This window comes from Ovis aries, chromosome 15, assembly GCF_016772045.2.
Source record: "Ovis aries strain OAR_USU_Benz2616 breed Rambouillet chromosome 15, ARS-UI_Ramb_v3.0, whole genome shotgun sequence".
Taxonomy (NCBI): Eukaryota; Metazoa; Chordata; class Mammalia; order Artiodactyla; family Bovidae; genus Ovis; species Ovis aries.
The window spans coordinates 7,111,897-7,131,345 of record NC_056068.1 but is presented as its reverse complement, the minus strand read 5'-3'; the positions used below and the strand labels follow the sequence as shown (position 1 = coordinate 7,131,345).

General features: G+C 35.9%; 1 protein-coding gene across 1 annotated transcript in view; it reads right to left on the bottom strand.

Annotated features, from left to right (window-relative positions):
- Positions 1–19,449, bottom strand: part of TRPC6 (transient receptor potential cation channel subfamily C member 6) — a 159,331-nt gene that overhangs the window by 33,987 nt on the left and 105,895 nt on the right. The window contains exons 3-4 of the mRNA XM_015100877.3: positions 15,245–15,430; positions 7,005–7,169 (exon numbers count right to left, since the gene is read on the bottom strand). Coding sequence (XP_014956363.2) covers positions 7,005–7,169; positions 15,245–15,430 — 351 coding nt within the window. The remainder of the gene's footprint in view (positions 1–7,004; positions 7,170–15,244; positions 15,431–19,449) is intronic.

Sequence of the window (19,449 nt, the reverse complement as noted above, 5' to 3'; positions counted from 1 at the left end):
TGGGTGCGAAGAACTGACTCATTAGAACAGACCCTGATGCTGGAAAAGATTGAAGGAGGGAGGAGAAGGGGACAACGGAGGATGAGATGGTTGGATGCCATCATCGACTCATGGACATGAGTTTGAGTAAACTCCAGGAGTTGGTGATGGAGAGGGAGGCCTGGTGTGCTGCAGTCCTTGGGGTCACAAAGAATCAGATACGACTGAGTGACTGAACTGAACTGTTGTGGGTGCAGGTCAGGCTTCAAGTGATATTGTATGTTGGAGATACTGTAAGTGGAGCAGAAGTCAGGAGGAGAGGACACCCAGCAAAGGGCAAGCAGGGTAGGTCCTGTCATGCACTGGACCAACGTCGTGGAATGACCCTGCATGAAAGTCCAACATTTTAGGTTCAGGTTCCAGTTTCATTCCCTCATTTGCAATGAGTGAACTTCCTAAATTATGTTAAATTCAGAGTTTTCATATGAAATATGCAGACCATAAAGCTCCCATGCATCAATAGTGCAGGAATCATTCCCATCTGAGATGCACACATCCTAGTCAGAGCAGAGGGGTGGTGTGTGCCCAAGATGTGTCTCAGGGGCTCTGTGCAACCCTGGAATGGTAAACAAAACTCAGTACACACATGTAAGGATATTTTTTTCATAGGAGAGAGCTCATAGCTTTCAACAGCTTTTTAAGTTAACTGATTATTACAGAAAAATATAGAAATTAATAAAATACAGAAATTAATAATACCACCACCACTTATCCAGTACTAAGTACTGTTTTAAGTGCTTTATTAATTACATGTAACTGTTACAACAATACAAAGGGGTATATGCTACTGAAATGCCCATTTTACAGATGAAGGAAAAGAGGAAGCAAGGTCTAGAAACTAGCTCCTTAAGTGGTAGAGCTGGAATTTGAACTCAGGTATACTTGGGGCTTCTCGGGTTGCTCAGCTGGTAAAGAATCTGCCTGCAATGCAGGAGATCTCAGTTCAATTCCTGGGTTAGAAAGTTCCCCTGGAGAAGGGATAGGCTACCCACTCCAGTATTCCTGCCTGGAGAATCCCTAGGGACAGAGGATCCTGTTGGGCTACAGTCCATGGGGTTGCAAAGAGTCAGACATGACTAAGCAACTAAGCACAGCTATTTGCTTAAGAGTTAATGTTTCTATTTGGTTTACAACACAATTTCTTATTTTCTAATGGAAGTACATAGACATGTAAATTCTTAGGAAAAAAAAAAGATTCTAAGATTTTTAACAAAGCTAATTACTATAATGGTAGTAATATGCAATCAATATTCTCTGCTCTTACAAACTTTATCGGTCTATATGGTTTTCAAAATCATAAAAGTTAGAGCTAGAATCAGTCACATAGCTTCGTCCCTTCTCTCTGAATTAGAATCTTTTTTAACATGTTTATTGGCGTATAATTGCTTTACAATGTTGTGCTAGTTTCTGCTATACAACAAAGTGAATCAGGTATCTGTATATACATTTTCCGTTCTTCTTGAGCCTCCCTGTCCCAGCATCCCACCCCTGTGGATCGCCACAGAGCACCGAGCTGAGCTCCTTGTAGCGTCAGAAGCTTCCTACTGGCTATCTGTTTTATCTATGGGAGTGCACACACGTCAGTGCTGCCCTCCCAGTCTGTGCTGCCCTGCCCTTCCTCTTCTGTGTCCACAGGTTCACTCTCTATGTCTGAGTCTCCGTTCCGGCCCTGCAAATAAGTTCATCAGTACCATTTTTTCCAGATTCCATTTTTACGCGTTAATGTACAATATTTGTTTCCCTCTCTAACTGAGGCCAGGCAGAATGTCATGCTGTGCATGTGTGTGTGTGTGTGTGTGTGTGTGTGTGTGTGTGTGTGTTTATCTAGATTAATGAATCAATCTAGTTTTAAGTCAATGGATCCATACATTTAGATATATTGCAGAGCCAATCCAAAATTAATTTGTAAAAGGTTGCTGTAAAAATCGTGACTGAAAAGCATACTTCCCTAAGTAAATGTTCCTTAGCTTGAATCAAAGTATTTTTTTGTGTTTCTGTTTAAGATCTCATTTAAATAGAACTCTCATATAAAGTTAAAACAAATGGGAGAGAAAATAGGACTGATTTCCTTTTGCCTATTGTCCTTAGCCATGTTTTTCTTTAAATATGGACTGTTAAAAACTGAACATTAATGCAACTTTTCCATAGTGTATGACATATACAATTTAAATTTGACATTGTTATATATACAATTTATTGTGACTTGGCTATTTAATCATGTATTATATAAAGTTTAATCATGTGTATGAGCTTTATTTAATCATTTACTGCAAGGTTCAATCTTTCTGGTGAAAAAAAATCTATTGTTATGAATATTAAGTGAACATTTTTAAAGTTCTCAATTTATTTGACTGTTGTGGAAAACTGGGATTGGGGCATTGACTATTAGTAGTGAAATCTGTGAAAAATTTATTTATTCCCTGCCTTGTTCAGGGGAGAATCAGAGGCAGCCTTCAAAACACAAAATAACAAAAACTCAAGAAAGCACAAACTAAAACAGGAGGAGGAGAAGAGAAAAGGCCAGGGACGTAAAACAGAGTGAGAAGAGAGCCACCCATGTTAGAGTGGACCTCAAGTCTGAGAGGCCTGGAGCTTGCATTCAGCTGTCTGAACACATCTCAAGCCAATATTCAGCCATCCAGGGCGATAAGCTGCACCTCCCTCCTGAGCAGGCTCACTCTCGCTCTTCACGGGGTTTCAGGCCCTCTGCAATTGACCCCTTCATTCTATCCAGGGGGCAAACAGGAGAATCAAACCAAGCACTTTTGTTGCTTATTAAAGGTTGTGGCTTAAAGAAAAAATTAAACAAGAAAACACATAAAAAGTTGGCTTACAGGAAACTAAAGTGATGTGTGTGGATATTCATATTTTCCATTTATTATCACAAATCATTGAGAGTTGCATTTCCCTATAGAGAGATTCAGTGGACTTTAGGAACCAGAGTTACTCCTTTGAGTTTACTATGAGTTACTCATAGTAAAATTTGTCATCTATAAATTCTGTGATGTAAACAAATTTCTAAAATAAAACTGTAAAGAATAATTGACCAAAGTGAAAAACTGATGAAGTTTCAAAAGGGAAGGGATATTTGTATCCCTATGGCTGATTTATGTTGAGGTTTGACAGAAAACAGCAAAATTCTGTAAAGCAATTATCTTTCAATAAAAAATAAATTAATTAAATTTAAAAAAATCACACCAGAAAAAAAAAAAAAAACCAACTTGTTGGGCAAGGTCTGTATTTCACTGGTATGATTTTCTGGCTACAATATTCATTTCCTTTTTGGGAACTACAGATCAGATATTATGCTATGAGTTGATGCCCTGACTTTCAGTCCTTAAAGCTGAACAAATACAAGTTAGAAAGATGGTTTTACAAAACAGATTGGCCTTAGATATTCTAGCAGCCACATAAGGAGGAACTTGTGCTATTATTAATACCCAATGTTGTACACATATACCAGATATGAGTACTAATGTTACTCACTTTACTAAACACGGGAACAAAATGAATCAGGCTATGGATACTCCTGAAGCCGGAGTCACCTCACTTTGGGAAACGTTAAGCAGCTCCACATGGTGGAAAACTTTCTTAATCATAATAATTCTAATTGTTCTGTTTTTGCTGTTTACTTTACATCTGTACTTTGGCCGCCTCATGCAAAGAGTTGACTCATTGGAAAAGACTCTGATGCTGGGAGGGATTGGGGGCAGGAGAAGAGGGGACGACAGAGGATGAGATGACTGGATGGCATCACTGACTCGATGGACGTGAGTCTGAGTGAACTCCGGGGGTTGGTGATGGACAGGGAGGCCTGGCGTGCTGCAATTCATGGGGTCGCAAACAGTTGGACACGACTGAGCGACTGAACTGAACTTACATCTGTAACTGTGAAACTGGATTTGTTTCTCGCCGTCTGAAAGCTTTTAGGTTACAAAAGGTTGTTCAAGTTCCTACGAGTGCCACAGCCTCCTCCAACTATTACTTGGGGCCCCTGGATCAGAGACCCTCCATATGAGGTTTAGTAGAATATGTTACCTCAATGATTTAGGGACCACACCCCTCAACAGCAGGAAGTAGTTATGTAAAGAAAACAATGCCTCTTTCCCTTGGCAATATAATTCTCCTAAAAGAAAAGGGGGCAATGAGAGAGTGAATTCTTAGGCAGATTGATAAAAAGTGCAGGGTCCCCAAGGAGAGAGGGGTTCTGGGGTTTTTGAGGAAGACATAGGAGTCTGGAATTCTCAAGGAGGAGGAAAGGACAAACTTTTTTTTTTTCCCTCTACATTACTTAGTCTTAGTCACATAAAACACTGTTGTTGTTGTTGTTTTTAAGCCCAGAACTGATGATTACATAAAAAGAAAATTAGGTTTAAACTCTGTACTAGGGATTATATAACAACAATGTAGCCTGCTTGAGGACAGTTTTTGCTTCCTGAAAACCTTCTGACTAATCCTGGTATCTTAGAACATATATATTATGGGAGTGGGTTTGGTAGGGTCTTTCTATTGTTAAGTTCTAATCCTGTCATCCTAAAATGTAAATTGTGGGAGTGGGTCTAGTAAGATCTTTACAACCTTGAGACATTTTATTGATTTATTGTAATAACTAATGTAAAAAGTATATAACCCCCTTGCTAACACTAGTGAGGAGGGCATTCTCCATCCCCCTTCTGTGTCAGAAGCTTTTTCTGTCCCTTTGCACTTTTATAAAACTCTGCTACACAAAAGAAAAAAAAAAAACTGATGTACCTGAAAAATGACTGAAAGGAAGAACTTTAAATTTTACATCATATTCTTTTTAAGTATGTATTTGTGATCAAATAGCTATTAAATACCAACAGTAAATAAAAAAGGTTGAAGCTAGTTCTAGCTGAAGCCAAATTGATTTGAAATCACAGCATGACCTATTTTTACTATAATGAGCATAAAACATATTTGGATTATGGTGGAAAACAGAGCATAAGTAAGGACAAAAAAGAATTTCTTAAAGAGCAGACTTGAGGAATGAAAACCAAGCTCTAAACAGAAACAGGGACTCTGTCAAGGTGCATAGGCCTGCAATTTGATCTTGTATTATTTTCATGGATGTTTTTGAATTTTTAAGTATTTAAAACAGTATTTTGAATTAAAGTATCAATATAGCCTGAGTAATTTTCTCTTATTAAAATAAAAAACAATTCTCTAAGCTGTAATATTTATATCTGTATCAATAAAGGGAAAATATAAAATATATTTTATAATCATCCTTCAAACTCTAAATAAGAGTCAGTAGAATAGATTTTAGATATGAGAAAAAAATACATTGACAGTGTCCTTTTAATTTGATTATCTGCCTTGATGATCTAAATGAGGATGAAAAACAGATGCCAGAAAGAAACATAGTTAGGGAAGAAGAAATAGTGAAGGAAATCAGATTGATTAGGATTTAATAAAAAATTAAGAAATGTGAAACTCTAAGGACTGCCAAAAATAGTCTGTCAAACACCAAACCCTCTGAAAGGCATTATGTTTTTGAGATCATTATGGAGAGGGGCAATTATTCACTTTAGAAAATATATTACAGCTTAACTGATCACAGATTAATAACAAGCATAATTCAGTATAAATCGCTGAAGAACCCGGAAATGTGTATAGAAGCAGAACAGAGACCACATACATAGATGTGGCCTGTGTTCTAGTAAGGAGGATTAATTAGTTTTTTCAAAATGAAATCTGTCATTCCTATGAAAAAAGGAAAAAAAGGAAAAGCTTAACTTCCTAGAAAAAAAATCCATGCAATAAATTCTAATTCTAGTAAATATCACTATTTTCATTTTATTTTCCTCCTTTATTTTTGAATCAATTTTTGGCCTTTATGGGGCAAACATTTATGATGATAGATTTTACCCTCAGGAGAAAATGCCCAGTTTCTAGCAGTTCCTATCTTCATCACTGGAAGTAATGATGAAGCTCCCACTATGTGAAAAAGGCTTTGCACCAGCTTCTTACTATAAGCCACTTAGAAACATTCCTATAAGGTTAAAGCATCAAATATGTGACTAAATAATAATGTTTTAAAATGTTGGCAATAAATAAAAAAACAATGGCAAGATGTTTGGACCCATGTGAAAATAAGCCATATCCAGGTTTAAGAACAGCAAGTGATTCAACTGGCATATCTACATAGCACATAAATAGATGGTCCAATAGACATTTTAGCTACATAGCTTCAGAATTATTTAAGTTTGACTCTCAGAGTTGAAACTTAAAAGATTCCAGAAATGTGGCTTCCAAAATATGAAGAATAAGATTGTTGGCAATGCAAGGCAAATTTCTATGCCTGTTAAAGAATGACAGGTCAACATTTTCCAAACTTGTTCTGAAAGGCTAGGTTCATTTGAACAAACCAATTTCATCAGTCTGGGCAGAGGGAGTCTGCTAAAAATAAAAACAAACAATAAAAGCTATTTTTGCTGTCAGGTTACAATGTGTACTGTCCTAAACTAAATCCTCTTCATTGAAACAAGCATTATAGGAGTATTTACACAATTGTCCTTTATTTATATTAAGATTTATTAGTTAAAATAAATGATAAACAAAAATTTTCATCTCAAATTTTGCCAGCGGGTGGAAAAACAAAAGGAAACGTTCTTTTAGGATGTTATTTGAAATTCTGCTCAATGCATGCTTCATTAAAAATGTAGAAATAGATGCATAGAAATGACTAGAGAGAAGACAAATAGGAATAATCTAACTGACGTTTTCTTTCACATATTACTAACAGTGATATTACAGGTGAATTTTTTCTTTCCATTGCTTTTTAAAAATTTCTTATAGCAAATGTTATTTTTATAATGTGAACCCAACTCTGACTTCCTGACATTTTTGTTTGAGAAATAGAATTTTCCCTGCTTAACTGAATCTGATACATAAACCAGACAGACTTTGAGGGGCTGACAGAGGTCCCGGCTTCACAGACGTACCTTGCTGCACGGAGCGAACCAGTAAACGAGAGCCAGGAAGGGCAGTCCCACCGCAACGGCGAGGACCACGAGGAACTTGACCGCCATGGTCTGCTGCCGCAGCCCAGAAAGGTTCTCATACCATATGGACAGGAGCTGCTGTTGACAGTTTGGATGGGCTACAAACTAGCAGGGGGTAACAAAACATTTAACAGCTTGATTAAAGAAGGTTTCAGCATAAGCTTTTTTCTTGTATTCTAATATTAGGTTCTATCCTTTCTCATAAAAATTATTGTTAGAATTAGAGAACAAATGTAAAATATGTAGGGGACAGGTATCAAGCAATGTGGCAGGAGGTTCTAATACAGTTTATGTAAATTCAAGGATTCACATTTACCAAACTTTTCTTTAGGACTAATGGACTTTCAAAGCATAGACAAATTTTGAAAATTTAGTGTTATAAAAAGCTTCATCCATATTTTATAAAAGGACTTTTATGATTCTGCACTTTTTCCATCTAGAGGGAATGATATAAAGATCTTGCTAATTTATATGTCTAAATACTTTTTTTAAAAAAAGTACACCACCTTTTCTGCACTGACCTAAAGTGCTAAATGCATTTTATACTACATTCCCATTGCATATGATCTTTTCATGGACTGCCTATTCTATTCCATTGATATATTCCTGTGCCATAAGCTCTTTCAAATAAGAATATTATATAATTAAATTTCAGAATTTTTACTTTTCAGAATATTTTTATTCTCATATATTTAATTTTTATAGATGAACACTACATATGACAGAGAGCATTGTTTAATATACAAAAAGCAAAAATCCAAAATAACAATTGCTAAAGACTATTAAAAGGTTAGACAAAAGACAGATTATATAAAGGAACTTAAAATGTTTCCTAAGTATGGTTAACAGTCAAAGACAATTAAATCAAGATACAGTGTTTGTCTTTGTAGAATGGTAAGGTTTAATGATACATGAGTGGAAGAAATAAGGCCATCTATACACTGTTGACATGTGTACCTTTTTTGAGGGAAATTTATCAAATGTTTTGAAATAACAGAAACTTAAAGAAAATAATGGACACCCTTAAACAGTAAATGGATTAAATGAACATAATGATATAAATCAGCACAATGATATGTAGGCTTTGAAAAGGTTGAGTGGATGTTTACATACTAATATGTGAAGATGTCCAAGATGAATCTATGGAGAAAAATAGAATACTGACTATTCTCCATTAAGAAATAGGAAGACAGAAAGGGGTTATGTCTATACTGTTTGAAAGCCAATCATAAGTCTGTATTACTTTTATTATAAAATCCACCTTTATAAACTGGTTTTTTTTTTAATAAAAAGGGAGAAAAATCAAATCGACACAATTAGAAATGAAAATGGAGAGATCACAACAGACAACACAGAAATACAAAGGATCATAAGAGACTACTATCAGCAGTTGTATGCCAATAAAATGGACAACATGGAAGAAATGGACAAGTTCTTAGAAAAGTACAATTTTCCAAAACTGAACCAGGAAGAAATTGAAAATCTTAACAGACCCATCACAAGCACAGAAATTGAAACTGTAATCAGAAATCTTCCAGCAAACAAAAGCCCAGGTCCAGACGGCTTCACAGCTGAATTCTACCAAAAATTTCGAGAAGAGCTAACACCTATCCTACTCAAACTCTTCCAGAAAATTGCAAAGGAAGGTAAACTTCCAAACTCATTCTATAAGGCCATCATCACTCTGATACCAAAACCTGACAAAGATACAACAAAAAAAGAAAACTACAGGCCAATATCACTGATGAACATAGGTGCAAAAATCCTTAACAAAATTCTAGCAAACAGAATCCAACAATATATTAAAAATATCAAACATCATGATCAAGTGGGCTTTATCCCAAGGATGCAAGGATTCTTCAATATTTGCAAATCAATCAATGTAATATACCACATTAACAAAATGAAAAATAAAAACCATATGATTATCTCAATAGATGCAGAGAAAGCCTTTGACAAAATTCAACATCCATTTATGAATGCATGTAAGAATTAAAGATTTTAAAATTTAAAAAATAAAAAACTAAAAAAAAGAAAAAGAACTTTACAATAGTGTTGCATGCATTTCTCTCCTTTCAGTTTGTGCTAATATTGTCAGGCATGTTACTTTTTTCTTGTTATAAGCTCCATTATTATTTTTGTTTGAAAGTCAATTGTATTTTAAAGAGATTGAAATAATAAAAAAATCTTGTATGTTGACCCACAAAAAAAAAAAAAAAAACCAACAACAACAACTCTCCAGAAAGCATTCATAGAAGGAACAAACCTCAACATAATAAAACCTATATATGACAAACCCACAGCAAACATTACCCTCAGTGGTGAAAAATTGAAAGCATTTCCCTAAAGTCAGGAACAAGACAAGGAACACCACTACTATTCAACATAGTTTTGGAAGTTTTGGACACAGGAATCAGAGCAGAAAAAGAAATAAAAGGAATCCAGATTGAAAAGAAGAAGTAAAACTCTCACTGTTTGCAGATGATATGATCGTCTACATAGAAAACCCTAAAGATTCCACCAGAAAATTACTAGAGCTAATCAATGAATATAGTAAAGCTGCAGAATATAAAATCAACACACAGAAATCCCTTACATTCCTATACACTAAAAATGAGAAAATAGAGAAATTAAGGAAACAATTCCATTCACCATTGCAATGAAAAGAATAAAATAGCCATCCGTATGTCTTCTTTGGAGAAATGTCTATTTAGTTCTTTGGCCCATTTTTTGATTGGGTCGTTTATTTTTCTGGAATTGAGCTGCGTAAGTTGCTTGTATATTTTTGAGATTAGTTGTTTGTCAGTTGCTTCATTTGCTATTATTTTCTCCCATTCAGAAGGCTGTCTTTTCACCTTGCTTATATTTTCCTTTGTTGTGCAGAAGCTTTTAATTTTAATTAGATCCCATTTGTTTATTTTTGCTTTTATTTCCAGAATTCTGGGAGGTGGATCATAGAGGATCCTGCTGTGATTTATGTCTGAGAGTGTTGCTCAACATCACTCATTATTAGAGAAATGCAAATCAAAACCACAATGAGGTACCACTTCACACCAGTCAGAATGGCTGCGATCCAAAAATCTGCAAACAATAAATGCTGGAGAGGGTGTGGAGAAAAGGGAACCCTCCTACACTGTTGGTGGGAATGCAAACTAGTACAGCCACTATGGAGAACAGTGTGGAGATTCCTTAAAAAATTGCAAATAGAACTACCTTATGACCCAGCAATCCCACTGCTGGGCATACACACCGAGGAAACCAGAATTGAAAGAGACACATGTACCCCAATGTTCATCGCAGCACTGTTTATAATAGCCAGGACATGGAAACAACCTAGATGTCCATCAGCAGATGAATGGATAAGAAAGCTGTGGTACATATACACAATGGAGTATTACTCAGCAGTTAAAAAGAATTCATTTGAATCAGTTCTGATGAGATGGATGAAACTGGAGCCGATTATACAGAGTGAAGTAAGCCAGAAAGAAAAACACCAATACAGTATACTAACACATATATATGGAATTTAAAAAGATGGCAATGACGACCCTGTATACAAGACAGGGAAAGAGACACAGATGTGTATGACGGACTTTTGGACTCAGAGGGAGAGGGAGAGGGTGGGATGATTTGGGAGAATGACATTCTAACATGTATACTATCATGTGAATCGAATCGCCAGTCTATGTCTGACGCAGGATGCAGCATGCTTGGGGCTGGTGCATGGGGATGACCCAGAAAGATGTTATGGGGAGGGAGGTGGGAGGGCGGTTCATGTTTGGGAATGCATGTAAGAATTAAAGATTTTAAAATTTAAAAAATAAAAAACTAAAATTAAAAAAAAAATTGGTTGAAAAAACAAAAAAAAAAAATAAAGACTATGTGCTCATCTAAAAAAAAAAAAAAAATAAAAAAAAATAAAAAACTAAAATTAAAAAAAAATAAAATAAAAAAAAAAAGAAAGAGCCTGAGCTGCGAATGCTACATAATCTTGTGTTACCCATTGATCTCTGTGTTTTATCAAAAGTATAAAAGGCCTTCTGAACAATAAAGGATGGGGCCAGCTTCTTGGACCAGCTTCTCTAAAAAAAAAAAAAAAAAAAAAGAATAAAATACTTAGGAATATATCTACCTAAAGAAACAAAAGACCTATATATAGAAAACTATAAAACACTGGTGAAAGAAATCAAAAGGACACAAATAGATGGAGAAATATACAGTTTTCCTGGATCGGAAGAATCAACACAGTGAAAATGAGTATACGACCCAAAGCAATCTATAGATTCAATGCAATCCCTATCAAGCTACCAAGCATATTTTTCAGAGAATTAGAACAAATAATTTCACAATTTTTATGGAAAAACAAAAACCTTGAATAGCCAAAGCAATCTTGAGAAAGACAAATGGAACTGGAAGAATTAACCTCCCTGACTTCAGTGTCTACTACAAAGCCACAGTCATCTAGACAGTATGGTACAGGCACAAAGACAAAAAAATAGATCAAAAGAACAAAAGAGAAAGCCCAGAGATAAATCTATGCACCTATGGACACCTTATCTTTGACAAAGGAGGCAAGAATATACAATGGAGTAAAGACAATCTCTTTAACAAGTGGTGCTGGGAAAACAAGTCAACCACTTGTAAAAGAATGAAATTAGAACACTAACACCATACACAAAAATAAACTCAATATGGATTAATGATCTACATGTAAGACCAGAAACTATGAAACTTCTAGAGAAAAACATAGGCAAAACACTCTCCAACATAAATCACAGCAGGATCCTCTATGACCCACCTCCCAGAATACTGTAAATAAAAGCAAAAATAAACAAATGGGACCTAATTAAAATTAAAAGCTTCTGCACAACAAAGGAAACTATAAGCAGGGTGAAAAGACAGCTTTCAGAATGGGAGAAAATAATAGCAAACGAAGCAGCTGACAATTAATCTCAAAAATATACAAGCAACTCCTGCAGCTCAATTCCAGAAAAATAAACTACCCAATCAAAAAGTGGGCCAAAGAACTAAACAGACATTTCTCCAAAGAAGACATACTGATGACTAACAACCACATGAAAAGATGCTCAACATCACTCATCAGAGAAATGCAAATCACTACCACAATGAGGTACCATTTCATGCCAGTCAGAATGGCTGCTATCCAAAAGTCTACAAGCAATAAATGCTGGAGAGAGTGTGGAGAAAAGGGAACCCTCTTACACTGTTGGTGGGAATGCAAACTAGTACAGCCACTATGGAGAACAGTGTGGAGATTCCTTAAAAAACTGGAAATAGAACTACCTGGTGACCCAGCAATCCCACTGCTGGGCATACACACCGAGGAAACCAGAATTGAAAGAGACACGTGTACCCCAATGTTCATTGCAGCATTGTTTATAATAGCCAGGACATGGAAGCAACCTAGATGTCCATCAGCAGATGAATGGATAAGAAAGCTATGGTACATATACACAATGGAATATTACTCAGCTATTAAAAAGAATACATTTGAATCAGCTCTAATGAGGTGGATGAAACTATAGCCTATTATACAGAGTGAAATAAGCCAGAAAGAAAAATACCAATACAGTATCTGTTCAGTTCAGTCGCTCAGTTGTGTCCGACTCTTTGTGACCCCATGAATCGCAGCATGCCAGGCTTCCCTGTCCATCATCAACTTCTGGAGTTCACTCAAACTCACGTCCATCGAGTCAGTAATGCCATCTCGCCATCTCATCCTCTGTCATTCCCTTCTCCTCTTGTCCCCAATCCCTCCCAGCATCAGAGTCTTTTCCAATGAGTCAACTCTTCGCATGAGGTGGCCAAAGTACTGGAGTTTCAGCTTTAGCATCATTCCTTCCTTAGAACACCCAGGGCTGATCTCTTTCAGAATGGACTGGTTGGATCTCCTTGCAGTCCAAGGGACTCTCAAGAGTCTTCTCCAACACCACAGTTCAAAAGCATCAATTCTTCAGTGCTCAGCCTTCTTCACACTCCAACTCTCACATCCATACATGACCACTAGAAACACCATAGCCTTGACTAGATGGACCTTTGTGGACAAAGTAATGACTCTGCTTTTGAATATGCTATCTAGGTTGGTCATAACTTTTCTTCCAAGGAGTAAGCATCTTTTAATTTCATAGCTGCAGTCACCATCTACAGTGATTTTGGAGCCCAAAAAAATAAAGTCTGACATTGTTTCCACTGTTTCCCCATCTATTTCCCATGAATTGATGGGACCAGATGCCATGATCTTCATTATCTGAATGTTGAGCTTCAACCCAACTTTTTCACTCTCCACTTTCACTTTCATCAAGAAGAGGCTTTTTAGTTTCTCTTCACTATGAAAAGGCAAAATGATAGGATACTGAAAGAGGAAATCCCCAGGTCAGTAGGTGCCCAATATGCTACTGGAGATCAGTGGAGAAAAATAATTCCAGAAGAATGAAGGGATGGAGCCAAAGCAAAAACAATACCCAGTTGTGGATGTGACTGGTGATAGAAGCAAGGTCCGATGCTGTAAAGAGCAATATTGCATAGGAACCTGGAATGTCAGGTCCATGAATCAAGGCAAGTTGGAAGTGGTCAAACAGGAGATGGCAAGAGTCAACGTCAACATTCTAGGAATCAGCGAACTAAAATGGACTGAAATGGGTGAATTTAACTCAGATGACCATTATATCTACTACTGTGGGCAGGAATCCCTTAGAAGAAATGGAGTAGCCATGATGGTCAACAAAAGATTCCGAAATGCAGTACTTGGATGCAATCTCAAAAATGACAGAATGATCTCTGTTCGTCTCCAAGGCAAACCATTCAGTATCACAGTAATCCAAGTCTATGCCCCAACCAGTAATGCTGAAGAAGCTGAAGTTGAATGGTTCTATGAAGACCTACATCTTTTAGAACTAACACGCAAAAAAGATGTCCTTTTCATTATAGGGGACTGGAATGCAAAAGTAGGAAGTCAAGAAACACCTGGAGTAACAGGCAAATTTGGGCTTGGAATATGGAATGAAGCAGGCAGACTAATAGAGTTTTGCCAAGAAAATGCACTGGTCATAGCAAACACCTTCTTCCAACAACACAAGAGAAGACTCTACACATGGATATCACCAGATTGTTAACACTGAAATCAGATTGATTATATTCTTTGCAGCCGAAGATGGAGAAGCTCTATACAGTCAACAAAAACACGACCAGGAGCTGACTGTAGCTCAGATCACGAACTCCTTATTACCAAATCAGTATACTAATGCATATATATGAAATTTAGAAAGGTGGTAATGATGACCCTATATGCAAGACAGCAAAAGAGACACAGATGTATAGAAGTCTTTTGGACTCTGTGGGAGAGGGCGAGGGTGGGACGGTTTTGGAGAATAGCACTGAAACGTGTATTATCACATGTGAAACGGATCACCAGTCCAGGTTCAATGCATGATACAGGGTGCTTGGGGCTGGTACACTGGGATGACCCAGAGGGATGGGATGGAGAACACATGTACACCCATGGTGGATTCATGTTAATATATGACAAAACCAATACAATATTGTAAAGTAATTAGCCTCCAAATAAATAAATTTAAAAAAAAAAGTGTGAAATGTTAAGAATTAATGAGTTTACATACAACTTAAGATATGTGCTGTTTATGGAATACGTGTTATATCTCAATAAACAAATTTTTTAAAGAAAAAAATTAAACATATCTTATATAACTTAAGAAACCAGTCAAGAATAGGAGGCACTGCCTGAAGACAAAGACTAAAAATATTCCACAAATAAAGACACAGGAGATTCAAATGCACTAAAGAAGAAACCGAAGGCATTGGTCCGGAAGTGGACTAAATTAATAAGTGGAGATGAGTCTTAAATAATGATGTTCCCATCCTACAACAAATGCCTTGTATTTTGAACACACAAAGCCATTTTTGCATCATTAATTAAGTAAAAGAAAATGTCAATCATTGCAGAAACAAATCTAGATTTTTAAAGACCAGTATTTAGTGTAGGTGAAATATCTCACTGCCAGGCATTTAGAATTTACTAGAGATCCTACATAGAACAATTAGTTAGAAAAACCCGGCTTAACCTAATTATGCCAATCCTTCATCTTGATTTAGCACCAATAAAAACTGAAATAACATAAAAAGGGCTTTGTGCCTGATCTTACTTTTTTTACGTCATACTTAATGGCAAGTTTTAAACGGCTGAGGTTAGGACGACTGTGATCTCCACCACTGTGGCGTATTTCAACATCCCCATTCAGAATGGCTTCTACTTCTTCAGTATTTCTGCACAGATCAAGGAGTCCAACAACAAAATCTTTGCACTGCATCGACAGTTTTTTGTAGTCATTCTAGGAAACATAAAGCAAAGCAAAAGAAAAAAAAAGGTAGAAGTATCACATTTTACTATATTACACTGTAGAATTTATCAGTGATTTGACTGTAGAGAATAAAAAAGCTCTATTTTTAGGTTTATTATTCTTTTTAACATGCTTCAGTTGCTATTCTGTTGAGTGAGCTCTGAAATATATTAGCACCATAAAGACTGTCCTTATATTCAAAAGGAAATTTGTATAAAACACAATGAAAGTTGCCAAAAAGTACTGTACTGTACTACACCAAACTCACCTGCTGATTCAGGAGAAATAAAAAGTTAGTAACTCTTCCCAGATCATACTTTCTTGCACACATCATATCTCCTATGTTCATAACTTCATCAGCTAGGCACATAATACATACATTTGCTAGGTCTTTGGAAGACTTTATATACTGTGTTGATAAACTTGAGAAACACAACATTTGGAAAGGTTTCAAGCAAAGCAAACATATATCACTTATCTATTTACTAAATTGTTATTGAGGAACTTTACTTATCAAACTTATGGGATCAAAAGACAAGATCTAACATAACGTCTGCAAACTGAGATTCTTTGGATAAAAGGAAGTTTAATGAAAATGCTTTCATTATAAATTACTGCTGAGGACCTAATAGCATGTTGAGAGGATTTGGAGACTACAGATCATGTTTAAACATCAAATAGTCATTTTGAATTCACATACACCATTTAGATATATCTTCATTCAGGTCTTTCTAAAATTTCCTTCCTCTGTATTCTCTTACATGGAAATAAGGCCATTCATAACCCAATGTTAATAAAGAAAATCTATTAGCTAGAATTTGTTTTATTGTAAGTGGATCATAGAATCTCAGTTAATCTTCACAGTCACCTTAATCACTTAGGTTACATCCAAAACTGCAGCCACTAGGCACCAAAATGAGGCTTTAAATTTAACCCTGTTTGGCTGCACTTTGCCTGTAAGAGTTCTGTCACTTTGTCTCTTTGTAGAATGCTTTTCTGTTTTGATCTATGAAGAGCTGCAAGGTAAGCCAGGTAAATATGATTTCCATTTTGCACATCAAAAAACTAAGGTCACAGCCTCCCCGGCAGAGTTTACTCTTAATTCAGTTGTGCAGATTCAGAATTAGTTGTCCCCTCCATTTTGAAGTCACCAGTGTTATAGGATAAAAAGACTCCTTGCAGGGATCAAGAGAAGAAGATATTGGAGAAATATGAGAGGCTTTAGATATGAGTCAATAAGGTAACATTGTGGGGAGTCTATATGGAAAACAGTTTCATCCTGAGTGTATGCAAAGGACCTACTTGGGCTCCTCCCTGTTGGTTTCACTTTGCTAACTGTAGGTTCAAACAGATCCTATAGAAGGAAGTTCATAAACTATGTCTCAACTGAGAATGACTCAAACTATTTTCAATAGGTATCTGGTCAGATAGTATAAACAAGGTCATGAGGAAACAGCTCTTTCCCTTTTGTGAAATAGTCAGTTAAGGTCATGGGGAAGACCTTTGAGGTGTGGAAGTACATGTGTTGTCCATGCCCACTATTCCAAGTTATAGTGGTTAGGAGCTTGGGCTTTTAAGTTTAAATGCATGCGACATGCGTGCTAAGTTGCTTCAGTCATGTCCGACTCTTTGTGACACTATGGACTGTAGCCCACCAAGCTCCTCTGTACATGGGATTCTCCAGGCAGGAATACTAGAGTGGGTTGCCATGCCCTCTACCATGGGATCTTCCTGACCCAGGGATCAAACCCACGTCTCTTATATCTCCTACACTGGCAGACAGGTTCTTTAACCACTAGCACCACCTGGGAAGCCCAAGGTTAGATATACTTGTGATCAAATCCCAGCTCTTCAAATTTTTAGCCATGTGCTCTAAGGTAACTTAAAATCAATCTATGAGGTAGATGCCATTATTATTCTCATTTAACAGATTAAAAAAACAACAACAACAAGGCTTAGTGAGATTAGTTGTCCTAAAGAAATCACACATTTCTTTATATATATATATATATATATATATATAAAGAATATATGTGAAGAAAATAATATATATAAAGAAACTTTCTTTATATATAAGGAAGTACATATCAAGCACTTGATAAAACATAATTATTGTATTATATCAAAGGCAAGACCTGAAAACAAGCTGTTTCTTGACATTAGTAAGAACCCATGGAGTTATGACAAAATTTAATATACCTGGCCTCTCTTGTCTGTAGCACTCAATTCTAGATGTATCCTTAGTCCTTATGGAGACAAAAATGTAAGACTCAAAACCAATACTCTCTAGAATTCCAATAAGGCTCATGTGAAATGAGATATTTCAAAGGAAGGTATGACCCTTCAAATATGGGGTAATACTTTTAGTAGAAACCACATGAATTGATACAGTATAGGTGTTCTTTGCTGTTAAATATCTTAAAAATTATTTCCAAGTCATTGCTAATTTACAAGATATATTCCAAGCAAAAACAAAACAAAAACCCATTTTTTTTAAAAAAAAAGAATAAGACTGCTTTTAGAAATGTATGCTTTTTTTCACCTTGGGAATCAGTTACAAATGTTTTCATATTTATGTTCTCTCACACTGAAATGTAAACTCACTTAAAGTGAGATATTGGCAGTAGTTCATGAGCCAGACTTAACACTGTGATTTCAGTTTTTTGAAAGAAAAAATGAAGCTGGCTGTTGATTTGATTCTGCCTTTGCCTTGTACATTCACACCATACATTAATAAATTAAAAGTGGGTGCTTGCCTATTAACCTTTGAGTTTTAAGTAGATGACTGATAGTGGGTTAATAGAACATGAAGATTATAAAACATAAAAAGACCTTGATACAATTATCCTTTCACAGGGTAATTTTAGTTGGATTTTTATATAGTAGAAGATATGGTGTGTAATTTTAATGCATAATTCCATATAAAGAAAAGGCTGCTTTATAGAAATTAAAAGGGTGAGGAAAATGCATGTCTAATTCTCATGAGTCAACACTAATTAAGTGAGTTTTGGATAAGGGCAGACCTGGATTTCAAGTTAAGTACAGTCACCTACTAGGTGCATGAGTTGGGAAAATTACTTAAGCTCTTACAGCCTCAAAATTCTTATTTGTAAAGTGGGGATAATATAAGGTTCTTCCTAGGGTTGCTGTGAAGGTTATACAAGATAACAAATGCTAACTTCTTAGCTCAAAGATGGGTTGAATCAATGGTAATTATTATTGTTGTTTTCATCATTTCATAAATACCCAAGTCATCTCAGTACCTTGACACAAAATTGCACTAAAAAATATAAAACCATGATGAAATTCCTAGCGATAAAAGATATTTTCCCATACTAAGGCATGGGTAAGTCATTCTGGCTTATACATGAATTAACTTAAATTTAAGCTAACTAAAAATAGCCTGTTTGTGGCCTGTCAAAACATATATTGTACATCTGCTCTAATTATTAAGAAAAGGGCACACTGACCAGAAGTAAGGAATGTCCATGTTAAAAATAAAAATTAAATGCCTCCCTTCCTGGGAAGCCAATACTGGTCCTCCTTTTTGATAAGATTCCTTTCCCAGGTGCCAAGACCAGACTGACTGTGTACATTCTGACCTGTGTTTCAAAACCTTAAAGGAATGTATCCCTGACTTGCTTAATGTTCTTTATTCTGACAAGATATAAAACTGTGCTAAAAACCGTGCTCTTCCAGATCAGTTCCTCAGAATTATGAGAGGCTGTCTTCTGGGCTTCAGTTTGGCTCAAATAAAACTCTTTTCTAAGCCTATTATAGATTGTTTATTGATTATTTTCATCAACATTGAGTATTACTTGAATGTACTAAAAATAAAACAATTATTCATTCATTCATTATTTCAACAAATATTCTACAAATATTCAGCAACCAGTGCTCTGATAGATGCCACATGCTATCTCAGACGGAATTTTTAAAATGAGATTGTGTTCTTGTAGAATAAAGAAAGCATAGACTCTCGTTATCCAGCTTGTGACTGAATTAACCAG